Below are 22,177 nucleotides of genomic sequence, written 5' to 3' on the forward strand. Positions count from 1 at the left end.
TCCCAGGGCTTTGGCTCCTACTGTTCCCATCCAGGCGGGCTGGGCCGGCGCAGGTGACTGGAAGGCTTGGAGGAGAAAGGCAGGCTGCGTGGGGGCGTGGGCCCCGGCAAGTGCACTTCTCAGCCAATCAGCGGCCTGCCTAGCCGGTGGATTCGGTTACAAGCCCCGGATCACGGCATACTCCAGGCTCCTTCCTACTCCTCCCAAAGCTCCATTCATTGGCGCCGCCACACCAGCTCGGCTGGGCACCGCTTCCGCTCGGCGGCCGCAGGGTTGCTGCCTCGTGGGCCCACCAGGGTAGGCTTCCCGAGGGCTTTGTCTGGCTGGGCCAGGGCAGGATGGGGATTCTGGTGGCACTGTGGGGAGTGCTGAGCTTCCTGGGGGTGGCTCCGGGGGGCTCCCCTGCCCTCCACTTGCACAGCACCTCCTGCCACTTGGCCAGGCCCATCGCCAGCATCTCTTTGGGGTCCCTGAGCTTCCTGGGTAAGGATGTCCAGGGACTAGCCCTGTTCCATGCCCGCTGGGATGGGCACGGGAGACTGCAGGTGTGCAGCCGGCAGGATGAGCCAGAGCTCACTGCAGCCTACAGTGCGCTCTGTGCTGGTGAGATCACCCGAGGCTCCTTCATCCACACCCCTGGACCCGAGCTGCAGAGAGCCCTGGCCATCCTTCAGAGCCAGTGGGAGGTCTGCCAAGGGCCTGCTGAGAGTCCAGCGGGGACCAGGCAGAAGCGAGCAGCAGGGCGGAGTGCGGCGCCTGGCATCGGGCTCCAGCGAGTGAAGAGGGGCTGGACTATGCCTGGCACACTGTGGTGTGGAGTCGGGGACTCTGCCAGGAACTCCACGGAGCTGGGTGAGCCCTCGGGGTGTGGACTGGGGGGCTGGTGGGGGAGGAAGTGCAGGCGTTAGCCCCGGCATCCACTCTCCCAGGCTGCGTGTCCTGAGGGAGCGACTTAGCTACTCTGAACCTCAGTGTCCTTATCTGTAAAACCCCACAGACTGTAGCCCGCCAGGCTCCTCTGTCCCTCCAGGTTCCTCTGTCCATGGGATTCTCCTGGCAAGAATATTGGAGTGGGTTGCCGTTTTCTCCTCAAGGGGATTTTCTCCACCCAGGGATTGAACCCGTGTCTACTGCATGGCAAGAGGATTCTTTACTGCTGAGCCACCAGGGAAACCTGTAAAATGGGGTGACCGTAAACCTCATCTTGGGGTGCTCAAATGAAGTTATAGATGGGAAATGTCCTACTCACATCTGGGAGCCATCATCAATCACCATTAGTCACCAGGGAGGGGGCTGACTGGGGCTGGCTGTCCAGGTTGGGCTAAGCCAAAAAGCCATTACCCAAGAGGAGGATTTATAGGCACAGAATGCCCAGCCAACTGGACAAGGAGACCCAAAGGCTTGGGTTCAAATCCCAGCTCAGCCCTTCCAAGCTGAATGAGTCACTTCCCCTCTCTGAACCTGTACAGTAAAAGTGACAACTCCCTCCCAGGGCTGCTGTGTGCTGGGGTGGGAAGTGCCAGACGTTTGGAAGATGCTCAGTAAAGGGCCTTATTGCTCGGGTGGTAGAAAGCATGCATGGCTTTTTTGCACTTCTCAGTACAGCTGTCTGCGCTTACGTGCGGAGGGCTGTGGGAGGACTTGGCACTTGCATTGGAGCAGGTTGGCATCCTGACAATGCCTCATTGCGCCAGCGAGGCTGCACCCGACTGTTTGCCATCCCATCTCACACACATTTGGAACTTTGGAGTTTCACTTGGGGTGCAAGCCTGAGAACTCTAGAGGCAGACACCTGTTCACCTGAGGAAGATTTTTCCATGGGCAAGGGCTTCTGGGTGGGCTGCCTGGCACTTGGCGTTGCTCAGCAGAGGCTGCACCTGGGTGTTCTCTTCAAGTGTTGGAACCGTGAGTCCCACAGAGGGAGACACGGAGGTGTGTCTGCTCCTGACACCACATGGGCAGAGTTGGCATGTGGTGCTGAGGGTCCTGGGCCCCTGCTGAGCCAGTGCCCCTTTTGCTCCCTGCAGGGGTCTTCCAGGGCCCTGATCTCTGCTGCCAGGAACACGACCACTGCCCCCAGACGGTCTCACCCTTCCAGTACAATTACGGCATCCGGAACTACCGATTTCACACCATCTCCCACTGCAGCTGTGATGCCAGGTTAGTTAGCGGTGGGCAGGGAGGGCTGGGAGCTCAGGGTGGGGTTATCCAGTTACTGGGTACAGAGTCTGAGCTCCAGAGTCCCAAAGGATCACCCAACCAGACTCCCTTGTGCAGTGGGAAAGCTGAGGTTTAACAGGAGCTGGGATTCTTGGACTCCATGTCACCTGGCTGGTAGTGGTGGCCGGGTGGTCTGGGAGAGGAGCCAGGTAGGCTTCTCGGATCCAGGGACTGAGCGCCGGCTCTGGGGCAGGTTCCAGCAGTGCCTACAGAACCAGCGGGACTCCGTCTCCGACATCGTGGGCGTGGTCTTCTTCAATGTACTGGCGATCCCCTGCTTTGTGCTGGAGGAGCAGGAGGCCTGTGTGGAGTGGTACTGGTGGGGCGGGTACGTTGGTTCCCTGTTTGACCCCCTTCCCAGCCTGGGGGGGGGGGGTAGCTGGGGCTCCAAGGCTGGGAGGGAGGCCTGTCTGTATGTCCATCCTCCAGGGAACCATGTCTCGTCCTGTCCTCCCTGTCCTCTCCTCGGGGAGGGGGTGGGGGCCCCGGGATACAGACATTCCCTGGGTGCCCTGCACAACCCAGTGGGCTGTGGGATGGGGGGATGGGACTGGCAGAGCCCCGATCTCCATGGAGATGAACCTGGGGACCTCTGGGAGGGACGATTCTGGGTGACTAATGCCACCATGTGCTGCCTCCCAGGTGTAGAAGGTATGGCTCTGTGCCGCTTGCTCGTCTCCAGCCCAGGACCCTCTACAATGCCTCTTGGAGCTCCCCTGCCACCCCAACTCCCAGTCCCCAGAACACAGCCCCAAGCCAACCTGAGCTGACGCAGCATCCTCGGAAGTGGCCAGCACAGCAGAAAGACTCCAGGCACTCCAGTCAAGCCAAGGCCACAGCCCTCCAGGCCCCTGCGGCCTCCACTGGGCCTGCCATGCTCCCCAGAGTTCAGCTGGAGGTCACCAATCCAGGCCTCCAGGGGCCTCGGGGTGGCCTAAAACCTCAGGGTGAGCGCAGAACCTAACCTAACTTTGGGGGCACCTGAGGTAAAGAGGAGCCTCTGTGTGGGGTTGAGGGGGGCCCTGTGTTATTTCCTTTCCTGCTCTGAACTCCTTCCAGTGACTCCCAACTTCACCCATCAAATCACACTGCAGCCAGAGGGATGTTTGTAAGCTGCAATCTTGACCATGGGACTCCCCGCTAAGCCTCCACCACAGTGTTCCAACACCCAGGGGTTCTTTGGGTGCTGGTCCTGCAAACCCTACTCCCCAGTCAAAATTCCAGCTTCACAAACTGCATTTGTTTCCTCTGAAGCTGCTTGCTCTTTCCCACTGCTGGGCCTTTGCACGTGCTGCTCCTGTTCCCTGGGCCATTCTCCCTGAGTCTTCCTCTTTCAGCATCAGCTTAGCAGCCTCTGCCTCCAGGGAACCTTTTCTGACCACTCTTACCTGTCTGGGCCTCCCCCAGGGCAGCGCTGCTCTGTGTGTGTGTGGGTGTGTGTTTGTGTCCTCTACGTGTGAACCACTCTCCGGGAACAGAAGACAGGAGACGAAGGGACACCGTGCATGGAGGACTGAGCCTGTGCCAGAGGGCAGCAGGCAGCGGGCAGCAGTGAGACTTCGATGCGGCACAGGGCTTCCCTCACCACTGCACCTGCCCCCAGGTGTCCGCTGGGCCTGCCGCAGCTTCCGCCGCCTGGACCGGTGTGAGCATCAGATTGGGCCCCAGGAGACCAAGTTCCAGGTGTTCAACAGCGCACGGGACCCCCTCTTCCACTGCAACTGCACGCGCCGGTGAGGCCTGCTTGCACCCCTGGGGGGGGTGGGCTGCCTGTTGTCAGGCACCGGGAAGGGACGGACTCCAGGCCGGAGAGGCTCTGCCCCGGCCTGAGCTTGCCTCTGCCCTCAGCCTGGCCCGCTTCCTGAGGCTCTACAACCCACCCATGGGCGCCATCGTGCTTCGGGAGCTGCTGGGCATGACCTGCTTCAAACTGGTCCCTCCACTGGACTGTGCTGAGGACAAAGGGTAGGTGATGGCAGGGCCAGGAGGGACGGGGGACTTCTCCAAGGGGGTGGGTTGCCTCTGCCCTCTTTGTGCACCTGGGCTGAGAGGGTGATGGAGGGGGTCGGGGCCCACGTAGGTTGCATCTCAGCTCTGTCATCTACTTCCTGTGTGGTCTTGCTAGCTGAATCACCTGTCCACACCTCCATTTCACTACAAACAATACCCCCTGGCGTCTACCTCGGTAGACGCCAGGGCGTATTGTTTGTGATGTCCATAGGCAAGGCCTGCAGAACATCTATTGAAGCACCTCCTGAACTCTTCCTCCTAAGCCACAATCTCATTTCGATTCTGATTCTCAAAACCAACTCCTTGTTGCTTTTCCTATTTCGTAGGAAACTGAGGCCCAGACTGGCCCAGGTTTCTGCAGTCACCTCGGGCAGAACCCCGGCCTCTAAGTAGCAAATTAGGTTTATTTGGCTCCCTGCTAAGTATAACCACTCCCCACCCCAGCCCCATCCCTGCTCCTCTCTGGGCCTTGGTTCCCCTGTATGCAGAGCAGGGTGGGTTTCTTGCCAGCTATGACCCCCCGTCTCCCCCTTCTCTCCCCACAGCTGTTCCAGTGACCCCAGGGCCATCAGAGTGTCAGCTCGGCACCTGCGGCGACTTCAGCAGAGGCGACGCCAGCTCCAGGGGACGGGCACACACCACAGGCAGGGAAGGCCTTCAGAGCACCCAAAGGCCTCCATGTCACTCTATGACCGGTGCCTGCAGCTGACCCAGGGAGCCAGAGGACCCAAAGGACAGCAGAAACCCTGGAACCAGTGACCTCACTTCTTGTTCTCCTGGGCACTAAATCGGACCTTGTACTGGCTTTGCTGGGCCCTGGGGTGGGTCTCAGCTTCCCCTCCATTGTGAGACTGAAGTGTGGACAGACAGAGCGCTGCATGGAGGGTTGTGGGGGCCAAGGCCCAAATGCTGGACCGTGCCTCCTGCTGTGCTGAGCGATCTTGGGCTGGTGACACAAACTGTCTGCGCTTGGATGTGGTATTCAGGAGGCTCATTCTGCTGCCCCAGGCTTGGGCCTTCCCAGGGAGTTAACAACCAGATGGGAAAGAGGAGAGGATAACACTGCAGGAGCCCGAGGAGGTACCAGGAGGAGGTACACATATATCCGAGTTGTCCAGGAAAGCCCCAGAGCCCGCCTGCTGAGGTCTGGGGGCAGAGGGTGGTGAAGGAGGGAAGTCACAGAAGGGCCTCTGTCTGAATACAGGATGGGGGAGCTAGAGAGGGGCTTCTTAGTTCCCCTCCTCCCCAGGGGACCCCCTTCTATTAACAGCTGCTATGCCCTTCCCAGCCCAGCCCTGGCCCATTCTTTCTGCCCTAAACCTAAATTCAGACCTTCCCTATGCCCTTGAGCAAGAGACCTCCTTCACTCTGAGCCTTAGTTTCCTCCTCTGAGAAAGGGGGGTGTAGACAGGAGCTACCTCATAGGGTTGTTGAGGATTAAGTGAACCAACTCCCAGACAGCACTCAGCACCCAGTAAACGTTCTCTCCCTCCAACGCCCAGCCAAACTGCACTTAGACGACTGATTTTCAAAGGTTCACAGGACCTCTTGGAGGCCTCAGTTTGCTCACGTGTGAAATGGGGCTAAGAACTGCACTGAAGTCAGTGCCACAACTCAGGCTTAGGTGCCGATTAAAGGAGATGGCATGTGTGATGTATACAGCTGGTGCCTAGTCATTGCCAGACCTGTCATCCTCTCGCCTCTGTAGTCCTTTCCTCCGACCACCCGCTCCCCACCCCAGACTGCTAGCAAGTTAGGAAGGAGTCGGGAGTGAAGCTGGAGAATTTAATTCCTAAACAATGACCTCTGGGTTTGCTCCCCTCCCCCATCCCAGATGGGGGCCAGGACAGGGCTTTGCTGATTGTCACAGTTGAGGTGCCAGGATCGAGTTCGGGGGACCCCAGGTGGCCACCCCTGGCCAGAACAGAGTGGCAGGTGCAGATCAAGCTGGAGCAGCGGCAGGTGGGAGGCAGGTGGGTTTGCAGAAGATTGGGGCAGAGTGGGGGCCACCTGGGCCCGCCCATCCACCTCACCCTCAGGGCCCCAGGGCCCCCTCCTCCAGCCCCTGCCGACCCTGGGGGCTGGGAGACAGGCTGCCGGAGGAGGCCAGGGCCTCCCGATCAGGTCCCCAGGAGCTACCCCCACCGGGGTCTACGGTCTCTAGGCGCAAGGCAGGCAGCAAGCCCAGGCTTCGAGGCATAGATGGCGGGAAAGCCCAGGTCCCCGGCAGCCCAGGGGGCGCCTCCTCACTGCTGCCCCGGCTGCCACCATTGCTGCCCCTGTCGGGGGCCGCCTGGGGCAGGTGGCGGCTCTGAGGCGAGGGGCTTCTGCTGGTGCCCCGGCGCTCCCGGGACGAGGGCCGCAGGGCGAGGTTGGGGAAGCGGGCCAGGCCTGGGCTCCGACTGCGGTGCCGCTTGGACTTGCCAGGGCTGGGGCTGCGGGACTTGGGTGCCAGCAGCTCCAGGGTGCTGTCATCCTCATCCTCCGAGCTGGAATCCGAGCTGTCTGTGCTGCTGCTGGTCAGCTCCGAGGTAGGCAGCGAGATCTGGGGGGGTAGGCTGCTCACTGGGGTGCCCCTCTCCCTAACCGGCTGTGGAGGCCTCTGGGAACCCCTCCCGCCCTCCCCACTGGCAGACCCAGGAAGGTCAGGCTACTGTAGAGCTTACCGAGAACGCAGAGGCTCTAGAGGATCTGACCAGTCTTCTGGCACCACCTCCCCACCCCCAGCCCAAACTCTGCAGCCAGGACCACTCACCTGGAAGGGCTCAGTGACACCGATGAGGATGCTGTGGGTGTGGCTATAATAGCCCAGAATGAAGTCTCCGTGGCCTTTGGGCAGTGACTCCTCACTGAATGTCACCTGGTGGGTGGGGAGGTTTAGGCCCAGGTTGGGGTGAGGGAGGCAGCCTCAGGACCCCTGAAACTGAATCCTGAACCCCCAAGGGTCATGAGGGCTTCATCCCACTCTCCCCCTCCCCTTAAATACCTGGTAGGTGCTCCCGTCCACATCCTCGTGTTTGGCCCAGACATAAGCCACGTAGTCCTTGCAGTGACGGAAACCCACCTGGGGCGAGAGCAATCAGGATCGTGACCCGTAATGGTGACCCTACAGCCGCCCTGGGTGACATCAAACTCTGGAGAAGCCCTGTATGGGTCCCTGGCTGCCCCTTCAGGCCCCAAGCTCCCTCCCTGATCTGTTGACTGCCCCTGCCCTTCTCACCCGGTACAAGCCGATCCAGTCCCAGGAGCTGCGGGCGAACACCGTCTCTATGCGGTACCTCACCACGGCCTGCTCCGGCCGCACCCACTCATCTGCCACCTCCAGCCGCACCAGAGGCACGTCGTCTCTGAAAGCAAACTGCCCGGGGGGAGGCAACATCAGGGGAGACCCTCTAGCATTCTCTGCACCTAGAGCCCTTGGGTCTGAGTTGGCACAAATAAGCTGAGGTGAAGGGCCTATGAGGCCGCTGCATGGACTGGGAAACTGAGGAAGAGCAGGTCCAGGATAAATGCCAGGCTTCCTGCCTCCCAGCTCAGGGCTCCTTTTGTCCTTAGCCTCTGTGGGGAGTGAATGAGAACACAGTTTTGACCCTTGGTAGACTGTGGGTTTGGCCCTGGCTCTGCCACAGGCATGCAGTATGACCCGGGGTGAGTTTCTTGACCTCTTTGAATACCCAGGCTCCTGTCTGTAAACTCTGATGGATCACATTTAACTCTTGGGGTTGCTCTGAAGATTCAGTGAGATACCGTATAAAGCATCCTATAAACTTCTCAATATACAGTAGGTGCTCAATGAATGACTCGCTTATACACTAACAAAGGAGACAGGTAAAGTCCCACGATGCCCTGGATATTCTGGGGTAAACTGAACACCCCTGAGCCAGCAAGCAGAGCTCTGGGGAGAAGCCTGAAGACCTTCTAGGCTCTGCTACTAACCTATTCATGACCTCAGGTAAGTTCCAAGCCACCCTAAGTGAGACCCAGCTTCCCCACCTGTACTAAGGGACCACTATGAACCTTGTTTGTCACCAGTCCATGGAGACAAACAATAACCATGAGTCTCCTCTTCCCAGGGTCACCCCGGGCTGATCGGGGGCTCACCATGGGGATGAGGTTGCTGGGGTGGCAGGTGGCCAGGGTGCTGGCTCCAGCTCTGTCCCTCGGGGAAGGACTCAGGTGGTGCCAGCCTCAGGCTTTTGTTGGCTCCCCTGTTTACCTGGTTTCCACTTTCTTCCCCTCCTCAGCTTCTAAGCCAAGCTGCTTCAGAAGAAACCAGCACCTCCTCTCCCTGCCCCTGGGTTCCTGACAGCAGGAACCAGGCTGGGGTGGCCAGGCTCGGGTCTCGGAAACATGCTCCAGGGCCTTATGGAATCAAAACTCCTGCTGAGCCCTGTTCTATGCTGCTTTGGGCAAAAGACTGAAGTTCTCTGAGGCTCTGTTTCCCTCATCGGTGAAACCAGGAGGAGAATGTGGACATCCTTGGGACCTACCAGGGCATTCAAAAAGATGACACATTGACGTATCCTACACAGGCTCAGGCACAAAGCCAGAGGAGGAGGTGAGGAGGTGCTCAACAGGTAATATCTTATAAGGGACAGAGTTATAGACAAAGAATGCAGGATAGAGCACCCAAAAGGAGTGGTTCTTAAGGTGAGGTGCCTGATTGGGGTTTAAACCTCACATTCAAGGCTTTTACCAAAGGTCATAGGAGGTCAGACATAGGCAGATTTCCATTCCCAGCTGGGGACATTGGCTGCCGTACAGCCAACTGATCAAATGACAAAGTTAGCGGGGAAAGTATTCTCTGGCCTGCTGGGCTCCATCTTATCAGACCAAGAGAATAGGAGAGCCCAGAGTTGGGTTTCAGGGCTGGAAAGTGGGCTCCACCCTACCATGCCGCTGAGCCTGTGTGCAACCTGGGGCTCATGCCTACCTCACTAAGGGCCTCTGTTTTCCTGAAAAACGGAGAGTTGGATCACATGATCTCTAAGATCCAGTTCTGACATTCTTGGATTTCCCCTCTCTACTTTCGCAAGTAGAGGTCTCAATCCTAAACACAATGCTAAATTTTATAGTAACTATTTAGAGCCTAGCTGTGTATTGTTTTATATCTCTACTCCCTCTCCCCACCACATATGGTAAGATGGTAAATAAATAATAAGTGAATGTGAGTGAACACTCCATGGGATTTGAGTATGTATTTTGAGTTCGCTCATCTTACGATATATGTGAGTTTTAACACAATTATTAAACATTTCTTGGAAAAAGAGAGTTAGAAATGAATGGAAAACACATACTCTTTGAAATCAGCCTAGCCTGGGTTCAAATCCTAACTCCTCCCTTTGTTAACCATGTGACCCTGGGCAGCGGATGCTGTGTCTCTGAGCCTCAGGGTTTTTTCATTTAAAAATGGAGATCATAGTCCCACTCCCAGTCTGTCATGATAAGTGGATGGTGGTGAGGGCCTGGGGTCACCCGTGGGCAGTGGGATGTTGAGTCGGGCTTGGGGATGTCATGAGGGGAAGCCAGGACTCACGTGCAGGACGAACTGGGCGGCCACAGGCTTGTGGTCACTGACGGTGTACTCCATGTGGCTGCGGTAGCTGTGCTGGGTCACCTGGAGCCGGTGGCTCTCCCTCCCTGAGGGGCTGGGACCTCCACCTGGAGCCTTGACCTTCCACAGGATACGGTCTGTCCAGGCTGGCTTCCGCTTCTTCGCACTGCGATGGGCAGGGGTAGCCTGAGTATCAGGGGCTGTGAGTCAAGCCCCGCTGTTCCCCTTTCCTCTCCTTTATCCTTATTCCTTTATCCCCTTTATCCCCTCTCAGCCCACATCCCCACCTCTCATCCTGGGGCTGAGCTCACCTGGTATCATATTTGTTAGTACCCACGTCAAACTTGAAGGTGGGTGGAAAGTTGAGGGGCCCCTCCTGGAAGCCCTTCAGGATGGGCCAGGTGTTCTTGGCCATGTTGAGCTGTGAGGATCCAGAAGCAGAGAATTGGACAAGAGCTTGGGCAGAGCAGGTGGGGGCAAGGACCATCACCTAGGGTACAGGTGGTCCTAGGGCATGTTCTGTGTGCTTGGGGTTTGGGGTGCAGGTTGCAATCTCCCCACCTGGTCTTTCTCCCAGAGCTGGTGGAGCTGCTCACTATCGATGGCAAGCTTGACAAAGTGCAGGTCGTAGCTCTCGATGCGGAAGTTCAGGTCTCCGAACCAGAACACGAGGCTGTTGCGGCAAGGGAGGGGGGTGTGGTCAGCAGGGTCCATGGGAAGAAGAGCCCAATTCCATCTTCTCTGCCCCCATCCAACCTGACAGAGCTGGCTGCTCTCAGTGATGACACAGGGGGGTGGGTGGGTTGTCAGGTTCTGACTCCCAGCAAGGTCCTGCCCCTCAGCAAAGATCTATCCTCAAGGATCCATCCACTTCCCGATCAAAGTGAAGGTCACTCAGCCGTGTCCGACTCTTTGCGACCCCATGGACTATACAGTCCACGGAATTCTCCAGGCCAGAATAGTGGAGTGGGGAGGGTAGCCTTTCCCTTCTCCAGGGGATCTTCCCAACCCAGGGATCGAACTGAGGTCTCCCGCATTGCAGGCGGATTCTTTACCAGCTGAGCCACAAGAAAGCCCAAGAATGCTGGAGTGGGTAGCCTACCCCTTCTCCAGAGGGTCTTCCCGACCCCGGAGTCATACCGGGGTCGCCTGCATTGCAGGCCGATGAGGGAAGCCCTCCCGCATTCCGGTTCCTCGACAGAGTGCGGGTGGTCTGCACCCCCAAAGGCCCGCCTCTCCCCCAAGGCCTGCCTACCGCTCCTCCTCCGCCAGCCCCGCCCAAGCTCCGAGAGACCCCGCCCCGGGCCGTACTCGTGATCCAGGATGCCCTGAGCGCCAGGCCCCTGGAACTGCTGCAGGCTGAGGATGGTCCGGAAGTCGTCCTTGCGCTGCTCCGCTTTCTCCATGTGGGCCGGCAGGTGGCAGTTCAGGAAGCACAGCAGGTGCCCGAAGGCGGCCAGCCGCACGCTCACTCCGCCCTTGTTGCCCTGGGGAGACAGGGGGCGCGGGTCGTGGGCGGGGCTTAGACCGGGAGGGGAGTCCTGGGCGGGGTTTGGGGTGGGCGTGGTCAGTGGGTGTGGCTTCAGGCCTGGAGAGCGGCGGGTTCTAGGGAAAGGAGTGGGACGCTAGGAAGTGGTGGGAGTAGAAAGGGGTCCCTCTTTGCAACCCCACGGACCGAAGCCCGCCAGGCTCCTCTGTCCATGAAATCTTCCAGGCAAGGTTACTGGAGTGGTTTGACATGTCCTACTCCAGGGGATCTTCCAGACCCAGGGATCAAACCCTCATTTCCTGTGTCTCCTGCATTCGCAGGCGGATTCCTAGGAAAGTTTTATAGAAAGGGGCGGGGTCTAGAAAAGGGGAGGTAGCGGTGGGTGGGGAGAGGCAGGTCTCAGAGTAAGGGGTGGGGTTTGGGGAGGAGATGCTGCCACTGCTTGGGGACCGGGGACTAACCTGCAGACCCTTTAGGTCCCCGGTCCCTCCCAGGCCACTTCCAGGCTCACCCAGTAGCCTCCCAGGCCGGTGCGCGTGCGGTCAGTCTGTACGTCCCTCAGGAAGGGCAGATGGTAGTACTTGGCGAACAGCAGCAAGATGACACCCTGCATCCGCACAGTACTCACCTGCAGCAGAGGCGAGAGGAGGCTGAGCAGCGGGACCCAGCTCCCACCCCGCCCTCGCCTTTTCCGGTCCTTAAAGGTCTGCTCCTCCGTCCTCCTATTTCAGGGACCCGGCCACAGAGGCTCAGCGGGCCCCGCAGTGAGTCAAGGCAGAACTAATGCGGGGAAGCCAGGGGTCTCCACCTCCCTGGGGGGCGGCTGAGGGACGAGTTACCAGCACAAAGTTGAAGGGCCCCAGAGCGTCCATGAAGAGCTCGCTCCACTGGTCCGTGAAGAGCGCGTCCTTGAGCCGCTTGTTGATCATGGAGTTCACTTCCTGCAACCTGGTGGGTGGAGGGGGGGAGGATGGCACGCCTCGCCATCCTCGCCATCCCAGTTCGGACTGGGGGGCGCCCTAGAAACCCCTCCCACGGGTAAGGGGCTGGGAGGCCCCAGGGGCTCAGGAGGGAGTCTGCTCGCCCTGCCCCCTCACCCTATGGCGATCATGTCTGCCCTGTCACTGTCATCGCTGGTGCTGCCCAGGTGGAGAAGGGACGTGACATCGTCGGGGGGCATGGCGGTGCCCACGTTCCACGTGACCACAGTGATCCTGGGGATGGGGGTAGGGGAGGGTTACTACTGGGCACCACTCCTTACCCTCAAGCTCCCTCCCACAGGGCTCTTAATGGGGAGACAAGCTGTGGGTGAATGCCCACGGAATGCCACCATGGGCCCAGGACCCCTCCCACCAGACTCTCCAGGGGAGATCAACTGAGGCAGGGGTGGGCAAGTCCTTTCCGAGGGGACTGCTGTCTTCTGAGGGTCCCAGAGTGGGTCTAACACCCCCAGGGACTCTTTCTCAGGGGGGTCAGCTGGGGCAGAGTAGGGCCCCCCACCAAAGGATTGCTTGTCTCGGAGCTCAAGCCCTGGCAGCCAGCCTCTCGGGAGAAGGCCCTCACCAGAAGCCAGGGTCGCTCTTGCAGGTGGGCTGGGCTGACCAAGAGGAGGATGACGAGGTGGATGCAGAGGAGGAGGTGGTCAGCGGGACCGGAGTTTCTTTGGGCTGAGGGCTGGGACTCAGACGCTCACCAGGTCCGGCACCCTGGGTGCTAGGCCTGGGGAGGGCCATCTCAGGAGCTGGGGGGACACCTGGGGAGCGGTTGGGGGAGCGGCTGGGGGAGCGGCTGGGAGACCGAGGTGGCTTTGGCAGAGGTGGGGGCACGGTCTGGGCTAAGGCGGCCCCTGGCCGGAAGGTGGGGGACAGAAGTCCCGGGGAGCGAGTGCTAGGCTCTGGAGGACCCTGGCCAACATCCAGGGGCAGGGTCTGGGGTGGCCGGGGCAAGACAGGATCCTCGGGGCTGCTGCGGGGGACCTCGGGCCGGGCTCTGAAGGAAGGGGAGACCCGAGGATCTGGGGGGGCTTGCATTAAGGATGGGGAGCCCATAGCACCAGATGCCTGAGCTGGGGCCGGGAGATGCCCGTCAGAATGGGGGGGAGGTCTAGGGGCTGGAGTGTCCCTCTGTTTAGCTGGTGTCCAGCCTGTGGAGGCCAGGGCTGGTGTCACGGATGCTGGAGCCAGGACCTGTTCCTGAGACGGCGACAGAACCGGACTGGGCCCTGGGGAAGAGCTGTGGGGGGGCTGTGGGGGCTGTTTCTCAGATGTCATGGCCCGGTTCAGGCCTGAAGCAGCCAGTGCTGGCTCGGGTCCCATGGAGGCAGGTGGCACCTGCTCCTGGTCCCTGGATAATGGAGCCAGCCTGGGCCCCGGGGTAGCTGAGTGAGGCCTTGGCCCAGCCGAGGCAGACATCAGGAGCTGCCCCAGGGACGTCGGAGCCAGGACTGAGCCTGAGGTCGCAGGAAGAGGCTTCGGCCCAGCCGAGGCAGACATCACCAACTGGCCCACGGATGTTGGAGCTAGGCTGGAGCGGCGGTGGGCAGGAGCTGTTTTCTGCCCTCCAGGGATGGATGCTGGAGCCAAGATGGGTTGGGGAGACGCCAGAGCCAGCCTTGGTCCCTCTGAGGAAGGCGGTATCGCTGCTCGTGGCCCCACAGGTGTCAGAGCCAACCGCGGTTCCAAGGGCACTGGGGCTGATTTCTTTGCTGGGACCTGAAAAGGTGAGTCCATCGTGTATGCGTGCGTGCTAAGTCACTTGGTCGTGTCTGACTCTTTGCGACCCCATGGATTGTAGCCCACCAGGCTCCTCTGTCTATGGGATTCTCCAGGCAAGAATACTGGAATAGGTTGCCATGCCCTCCTCCAGGGGATCTTCCTGACCCAGGGATTGAACCCGCGTCTCAACGTCTCCTGCATTGGCAGGCGGGTTCTTTACCACTAGTACCACCTGGGAAACTCCCATCTTGTATAGGAACAGGCAGAGACTCAGGGTCAACCAACCCTAAGCAGTCCTCCACTCCACAGAGACCCTAGCCGACTCTGTCTAGCTAGAAAAGGCACATCTTTCTGAGGAAGTTCTTCCTAATTTCTCACCTCGATCGATTCTGCTGTGAATCAGTTTCACTTTTAAAGGAAACAGGACACAGAAACCTATCCCCTCCCTCATCTGTGCAACCTCTTTCATAGATGCAGAGTTTAAAATCTCCGACTTACAGGAAGCAGAGTGTAAGCCTGGGCCTGAGGGCTCCCCTTACCCTCCGGGCTGGCATCTCCTTCCTCGCCACCCTGGAATGCTGGAGGGCTGGAGCCAGCTTCCCTGAGCACTGCCCCACCCCCGCTACGGTCTGTGCTGCTCGCCTGGCCAAGGGCTACTGATCTGACCCCCCAGACATGCCCACTCTGGGCATCCTAGGTCCAGCCTGTTAAACAGCCCCCCTTCCTCCACTGTTCCCCACCCCCAACCCCCGGCAAACATCCCCACCTCCTTGGTCACAGTCCCCTCTGTCCTCTTCACCTATTCCCAGACCTCCTGCAGGAGCAAGAGCCCTGCTGGGACTGGCCATGCTGATCCCAAGCCCAGCTCTGTGTGACCTTAGGCTAGCATTTCCCTGCCTAGGGCCTCCGTCTCCCTGTCTGTAAAGTGAAGGAACCTGGCGAAGGGTCCGTGGCCACACTAATCCTGGGGAGCCCGGTCTCCACTCTCTGCATTTCTGAGCTCATTTGCTAGGATTGCATTTGAGCTCCAGGGAACTGTCCATACTCCCGAGGGTGATTTTAACATCCAGAGCAAGTCCAGGGTTCTGTTGATCCTGTGCACAAGTTGTACCCTCTTACCCTCGTCACTTCGCCTGGGAGATCAGGCCAGCAAGTACCCTCTTTCTCTCTGGCGGTGGAGTTGGGGGTATGGGGCCCAGCAGGGAGGTCCTCTCCCTTTCCCATCTGTCCTGTTTCTGATGCCCCTGTCTCCAGAAGTCAGGATGAAGTGTCCTTTGCCACGGAGGGCAAATGAAGGTTTGCACTCACCCTGGGGCGGCCCCATCCCCGCCTCCAGAGATGCAGTTCTGCTGGTATCCCGCGTCCTTCTCGGTTCAGAGAACCTGAACCTGTCTCCACCTCTGTCCCCAAACTCAGCTCTTTGAGGCTTGCATTTTGGGCATCTTCCTTGGTTTCTAGTGTCCCACTCCACACCCCCCGCTAAACACCACACCGCCTCCAATACTAACAACTTAGACATCCCAGATGTCACAGTTTCAGTCTTCAGGGACAAGCCTCCTCATTTTGCATTGGCTCAGAGAAGACAAGCAACTTGCCCAAGGTCACACAGCAAAGCTGAAGCACGGCTGGGTCCCCTGATACCCAGTCCAGGGCTCTCCCATGGTGTCCTGGAGATGGCTAGCTCCATCTCTCTCTGGGTGTCCCATCGCTGCCCACTCCGACCCTAGGGTACCCTGTTTGCCCAGTCCCTGCTTGGTGGGCAGAGAAGAGTGCCAGCCCCTCAGCTGGGGGCACCAAGGTGCCTGCAATGTGTGTAGGGTGTGGGACCAAGGATCAGGAATGGGGGGACTAGCTTTAGGGGTCTTACCTTGGAGGGTGCCCCAGTTTGTGAAATGCCATGGGGCATGGGCAGGGGGCCCAGGCCAGCCGGGGTCCCTGGCCTCCCGCTGCCACCGACGCCCCGGGCCTCCATGTCTGCAGCCCAGGCAGCCCCAGGTTCCCTCTGGCTCCAGCTCCAGCTCCTCCGCTCCCGGGAACCAGTGATGTCATCAGTCGGTTCAACCTGCTGAGATTTTAAAGGCACAGGCACCCACTTTCCAACCTAGAGGTGGTTGGGCAAGGTGGCCTTCCCTCTGGGAACTGGCTGCTGAACCTGGAATGGTCTTGGTAGGAGAGGAAAGGGTGGGGAGTGGGCCCATGGGCCTGGCACAGGTCCCAGCATAGTGGAAGCTCTCTTCTTGTTTTCACCCTCCTTCCAATAGGCCTGGCCAGCCCTTGCTCAAGGGAGAGGCGCTGACATACCTGAGGTAAGGTAACTCAAAGGGTCAGCCCCCTCTCCAGGGCCTCGGAGACACCTGGGTCCCGGCCCTGACCCTGTGACATTCCTGACTCCCTGCCAACTCAGGGCTTGCCTTGGCCCCCACCTTTGCCCCATTTTCAGGCCCTGGTGCCCAGCCCCCTTCCTGGCTCTATCCTTCCCATCCCAGAGCCAGACACTCAGGCTCCAGCAACTGGAACCCTTTGACCATCTCAGCCTCAACACCAGCCCCTTCTCTTTTGTAGACACCTCGGCTGACACCTACAGCCAGGCCCAGCGGCTCCTCTCAGCTTTCCTTCTCCAGGACTCACTGGGTGTGGCTTGGGAGAGGGACTTTCTCAAGGTCATCTGGTGAGGTAGGGAGGTCCCCTGAGCCTCAGAGAGGACAGAGAGCTGCCTCTGTGACCCACAAGAGCCAACTGGGGTTTCTGGGGGAAGGGGACTAGGGTGGAGAAAGGCCAAGCGGTGGGAAACAGATGGTGAGAGGGCCTGGGAACTTCCTTGTCCAGGACCCAGCACAGGGCCTTGTCTCTCCCACACCTAGGGAAGTGCTGGTTGAATGGATGGACCAATCAATCAATGAGAAGAGTGAATGAGTGACAAGGGTCAGATATAGGTGGAAATGGCTGTGGGCTCTGCTTCTGCCTCTTCCCCACTGACATTCTCATTTGCTAAGCAGTCCCTGAAATCTCAGTTCCTCCAGAACTACCAGATTGTTTAGGAAGGAGTGCTCTCACTGAGTTTAGGCAGAAAATACTCAGAGTTTTGAGCTCCTTGCTGGTCAACAGTTCCCTCAGTATCCTCATGGACCCGTGTGGTCCCCTGCAAAAAGGTCATGTGGACAGAGGCCTCCTTCCCCTCTCCTGGATGGGCTTCCCACCTCTGCTTGACTGTCTCTGGGTATAGTCTGAGTTTTGGCTCAGTGTCTCCATGAGGCTGGAATCTGAAGAGGCAGAGACCCAGGCTGCAGTAGGGTCCTGGGGTAGAAAGGTTGTTTTTGGGTGGCGATGGGGGAGGTAATGACACTGCTGACTGCAGGGGTGGAGAGGAAATGGCACATAATTATGATGATGGAAGGGGAGGATGGACAGGGATGTTGCAGGTGGTGAGGTGACAGTGCTGGCAAAGTGGAGGTGATGGTGATGGGGTGGACAATGTGATAGAAGGGATAGTGGGGGTGATGGTGATGGCAACAGTAGAGGCACAAGCAAAGCTTGGTGATGGTGGAGGTGGTAGAATGAAGAGATGGTGATGAGGGTTATAGTAAAAGTGGAGGAGAGATGTGGGCAGGAGAGGTGTTGGGGGGGTGTTATGTTGATGGAAGACGAGGTGGTGGTAGAGTTGGAGGTGAAGATGGGGTGGCAGTGAGGGAGGAGTTGAGTGTGGAAATGGTGGTGATGCTCAGGCCACTAGAAATGGAAAGGAATTTTGAACCTACCCTGCCTAGCCCTCTGACTTCTATTTTACAGATGAGAAAACTGAGGCCCTCAGGAGTACTTGGCTTCTGTTGCAACCCTGGAAGTGATAGAGGACAGATCCAGGGCCCAGGAACCAGTCCTAAGGCTCAGTCACCAGGGCTGATACAGGGGCATCAGTGCCTTTGAAAAGCCAGGTAAATGTCAGGCAAATAAGTGTGCAGGGGGCTCCTCTGCAGGGTCTCCACCATCTCTCAGATCCTGCATAGGACTCTGTCTCTGGCTGTGCCACTGACTGACCTGGAGAGTCACTCAGATTCTGAGTGTAATGCAGATGAAAAACAGTAGCTACCTGCTAAGGTTGCTGTGAGAATGCCACCGTATGATACATATGAAGGGTTTAGCACAGAGCCCAGCACAAGCAGGGCTTGCGAGGTGGTAAAGAATCCTCCTTGCAGTGCAGAAGCAGGTTCAGTCCCTGGGTTGGGAAGGTGCCCTGGAGAAGGGAACAGCAACCAACTCCAGTATTCTTGCCTGGGATATCCCATGGAAAGATGACCCAGGCGGCTACAGTTCATAGGGTAGCAAAGAGTCATACACGACTGAATGATGAAATAGCAGCTGCAACAGCCGGCACAGGCAAGCTCTCAGTAAAGGCGGCTGCCCTGGAGTTACCACCATCGCCACCACCACCACCAGCATCATCTACTCCAACCTGTACATTTGGCGGATGACGAAACAGACCCCGCATAGTTGTGTTCCTGGGGAGGGGAAGGAAGAGAGGCTCTGAGACCCAGACATGGCCTTGCCACGGGAAGGGGGTGGGGGGCGGACCCCGGCTGAGAAAGGAACAGGGTAAAAGCTATATTTGAGCTCCTGGCGTGATGACTAAGGAGGCTGATAACAGGCTCCGGGGCTCAGGGCGGCAGGCTGGGGGCAGCTGCCAGGGAGAACCGCCCCCCTGGAGACGGCTGTCTCCGGAGGCACCTCCTGGCTCCCAGCTCCCATCCTTCACTCCTGGGGGTAGGGGGCGGTGTACCAAGGCAGAGAGTACATCTCGTCCTGCCCCCCTGGGGATCTTCGTTTTCCCCTCTAGGCTGTTTGGGTCAGGGACAGGAAAGGAGGTGGCTGATGCATTAGCTCAGTCACTCCATAGTAAGCCTCTGAGACTGGTAATCAGATCCCCATTTGGCAGAGGAAGAAGTCCCCCTAGGGATTACCCAGCCAGGAGGGGACAGGGCTTGGGGTTTTCAGGTAGATGGTGGATAATTCTCCCACACACAGATTCCCATTGAACCCTTTCATTTTTTAGAAAAAAGAAGATTCTGCCACATTAGTTTTAAAAATTTATTTATGCTTTATTTTGGCTGTGCTGAGTCTTAGTTGCCCTGCGGGCTTTTCTGTAGCTGTGGTGGGCTCTAGAGCACGCAGGTTTCAGTAGTTGTGGCTCACGGGCTTAGTTCGCCCTCCCCACCACGCCCATCCCCTCATCCTGGCATGTGGGATCTTCCCCAAACAGGGATTGAACTGTGTCTCCTGCCTGCCCTGGCAGCAGATTCTTTATCACTGAGCCACCAGGGAGGCCGTGAATCCATTCTTTGGAGGAGAATCTGTGTTGCCAAACTGAAAAGAGAAGAAACGCCCTGGAATGCAGAGAGAGAAGCAGATGCAAAGATATGGAGTGTGCCAGGCTCTGGCTGGGAAAGGATGGACGCGTGCCCTCATGGCCCTTTGGCTCAGAGTAAATCCCCCGGAAGCAGGGAAGGAAGGGAGAGACTTTCTTCTTCCTCTTCCTCATTCCACCTCCCAGGGTACCTGAGGATGGTAATGGTACAGAGGGATCTGTCCACCTTCGGTTTTCTCCCCAGTCATCTGACCCAGGCCCACTGTGAGGAAGGCCACTAGCTGAGAAATTATTTGAGATGTAGAAGATGCTACGGAGTATTGTGGGAAGGTGGATGAGGTAAGCATCAGGGAGGGCTTCCTGGAGGAGGAAGTATACTGGACTTGGAGCATTTCTCCTCCCAAGGCTTCACTCCTGAGTTACTTACTGGTACCGAGTGCCACATGTTATATTATTGTCCTCTCTGGGGGAGGTGGCATCCTCACCTCCCACCCTGGTCCTCAAAAAGGGGTTCTAGAAGGAAGAGTGACTTTCCCAAGGTCACACAGCTGGGGCCCAGCTCAAACATCCATCCTCCCTCTCCTCGACTCCCCCTCCTCCCAGGCAGCCTGGCACTGCTGTCAGCTGCTCTGAAGTGAGCGGCTATTTTTATTCTGGTGCGAGGGGATCTCGGGCAGCAGAGCCATGTAGGTTAGAAGGCTCTAGGACAACCGGCTTCAGCAGGCAAGGAGAGGTTTAATGCAGCAGCGCAAGGTTGCCCGGGGGCCCTCCTTTCTTGCAATGCTGACCTGCCCTTGGCTCCCAGGTCTCCGGAAATGTCTTTATCAGAGCTCAGAACAGAGCACAGAGCCTGACTAAATCCTAGCCCTGACCCCAGGTCCAACTTGAGCCCAGTCTGGTGTTAACTGAGCCCTGGTCCCACACTGAACCTCTACCCCATCTCTAGATTGAGCCCTGACTCTGTCTAGTCAAGTACTGAGCCTGGGCCAAGCCTGACTAAGCCTGATTCCAACTTGAGGCCTCTAGTCTGGACCCAGATCAAGCCTTGATCCTAGCTTAAGACTGAGCCATAGTCACAGACTGAACTCTAACCTTGGTCCAGACTAACCCTTGATTATAGACTGAGTCCCAAGTCCAAGTGTAGACTGAGGTCCAAGTCTGGTCATTAACTGAACCTGGTCTCAGACGGAACCCTGACCCTGGATCACACAGCTCTGGCCACACAACTGTGCACTGACCTGGCCAAAGGCTGGCCCCTGAACTGAGGCAGGCACTGAGACCAGATCGCAGTCACTGACTGAGCCTGGACTCCAGCCCCAGCCTCAGTTCTGAATGTGGCCACGGACGAAGAAGTGACCCTGACCTTGTCTGAGCCCGGCAGTGTCACCGTCTAAGTCCCAGCACCAGCCCCACCTGAGCAAGGCTGCTGGCCTAGATTACAAACGGCCACATGGCGTGCGGATTACGAGCAGAGAGCTGTTCTGGGAGAACCTGGGCCTCCTGGGGCTGCCGATGCCAGAATGTTCCCGGCACTGCTGTGGCCAGTGTCTCTACCACTGGTTCCACTAGCTGGCTAGTCAAGGCTCAGCAGCTCAGGCTCTGGCCCCTCCAGAGACCACAGTGTCCAGGTTAATGCAGCGAGAGTGGTTTGGTGGCACCTGTCCAGTGAACAGTCTGGGCCCGGGAGGCACCGAGCGTTGGCTCTGTCAGCGGAAAAGCCACAGGCTCCGTGGGGCCTCTGGTTCAGCCAGTCTGGGGCCCTTGCTGGGGTATGAGTGGGGTAGTGGGAACCTAAGGCTGTGACCCATTATTGTTGTAAACAAAGACTACTGTTTGTGTTCAGGTGATACATACTGACTACAGAAAAAATACTGTAAAGGAGGGAAAAACAGTCACCTATGGATTCAAGTACTAAGAGACGACCGTTCTGATTTCCTGGGCTGTTTCCTTCCAGACTTTGTGTTTTGATCTAGGCATATATATTTATATACACATGTTTTATACAGTTTTTTGGCTACTCTGTTGCTACCACAACATCCTTTGCAGCTCATATCCTTGACGGCCTTCAAGAATGGATCCCAAACAGTTAAGCCAGGGAGCATGCCCATTCTCTAGCCACTTGATTGGACCACGGATGGACCTAGTGAACTATGAGAAGACTTTTGCTGGGGGCTTTTGGGAAAGAAAGTTTGTTTTTTCTCCTGAGAAGTTTACAAAAAAAAAAAAGAAAAAGACGATTTCCCCTTGATTAGACATGAGTGAAGAAGTCTGTCGTGGTCCTGATTGCTGCGGGCAGTCATCTTGACACCATGCAGATAACTGTGCTAATGACAAACTGATAGTGTGGAAAGCAGAATGGAAAGAGATCAGGCCTTGGTGACTTTATCAACCAGATCAAACCTCATCTGAAGCCCTCCCTCCCTGAACTATTTTGTTATTTGAACCAACAGATTCCATTTATTGTTTAAGTCAATTTAACTTGAGGCTTCTGTGACTTGCAACCTGGGGCATCACAATTGCCAACTGATATTACTGTTTTAGAGCTTTAAAAAAAAAAAATTAACACCATAACTGTGAATACTCTCTATGTCATTCAGCACTATGCTGCATCATTTTAAACAATTGCTTGATTCTTCTTTGTGACCCTATGGACTATATAGTCCATGGAACTCTCCAGGCCAGAATAGTGGAGTGGGTAGCCTTTCCCTTCTCCAGGGGATCTTCCCAACCCAGGGATCGAACCCAGGTCTCCTGCATTGCAGGAGGATTCTTTAACAGCTGAGCCACCAAGGAAGCCCAGGAATACTGGAGTGGGTAGCCTCTTCCTTCTCCAG

At 57.6% G+C, this 22,177-nt stretch overlaps 2 protein-coding genes across 2 annotated transcripts; one reads left to right on the plus strand and one right to left on the minus strand.

Annotated features, from left to right (window-relative positions):
• Nucleotides 1–338: 338 nt before the first annotated feature.
• PLA2G3 (phospholipase A2 group III) lies at nucleotides 339–5,293 on the plus strand. The gene is made up of 7 exons (XM_065904864.1): nucleotides 339–852; nucleotides 2,028–2,160; nucleotides 2,414–2,548; nucleotides 2,863–3,167; nucleotides 3,824–3,953; nucleotides 4,069–4,185; nucleotides 4,776–5,293. Exons 1-7 carry the CDS (start codon nucleotides 339–341, stop codon nucleotides 4,987–4,989), a joined length of 1,548 nt encoding a protein of 515 aa, XP_065760936.1. The 3' UTR covers nucleotides 4,990–5,293.
• A 718-nt stretch (nucleotides 5,294–6,011) lies between these two features.
• On the minus strand, nucleotides 6,012–16,052 carry INPP5J (inositol polyphosphate-5-phosphatase J). Its single transcript, XM_065904432.1, has 13 exons — nucleotides 15,855–16,052; nucleotides 12,837–13,984; nucleotides 12,371–12,487; nucleotides 12,113–12,221; nucleotides 11,785–11,901; nucleotides 11,096–11,271; nucleotides 10,346–10,457; nucleotides 10,096–10,205; nucleotides 9,767–9,950; nucleotides 7,451–7,588; nucleotides 7,217–7,294; nucleotides 6,986–7,090; nucleotides 6,012–6,775 (listed from the first exon to the last, which is right to left on the minus strand). Exons 1-13 carry the CDS (start codon nucleotides 15,957–15,959, stop codon nucleotides 6,266–6,268), a joined length of 3,009 nt encoding a protein of 1,002 aa, XP_065760504.1. The 5' UTR covers nucleotides 15,960–16,052; the 3' UTR covers nucleotides 6,012–6,265.
• Between the last annotated feature and the right edge of the window lie 6,125 nt (nucleotides 16,053–22,177).

Source organism: Muntiacus reevesi, chromosome 13 (assembly GCF_963930625.1).
Source record: "Muntiacus reevesi chromosome 13, mMunRee1.1, whole genome shotgun sequence".
NCBI classification, from domain to species: Eukaryota; Metazoa; Chordata; class Mammalia; order Artiodactyla; family Cervidae; genus Muntiacus; species Muntiacus reevesi.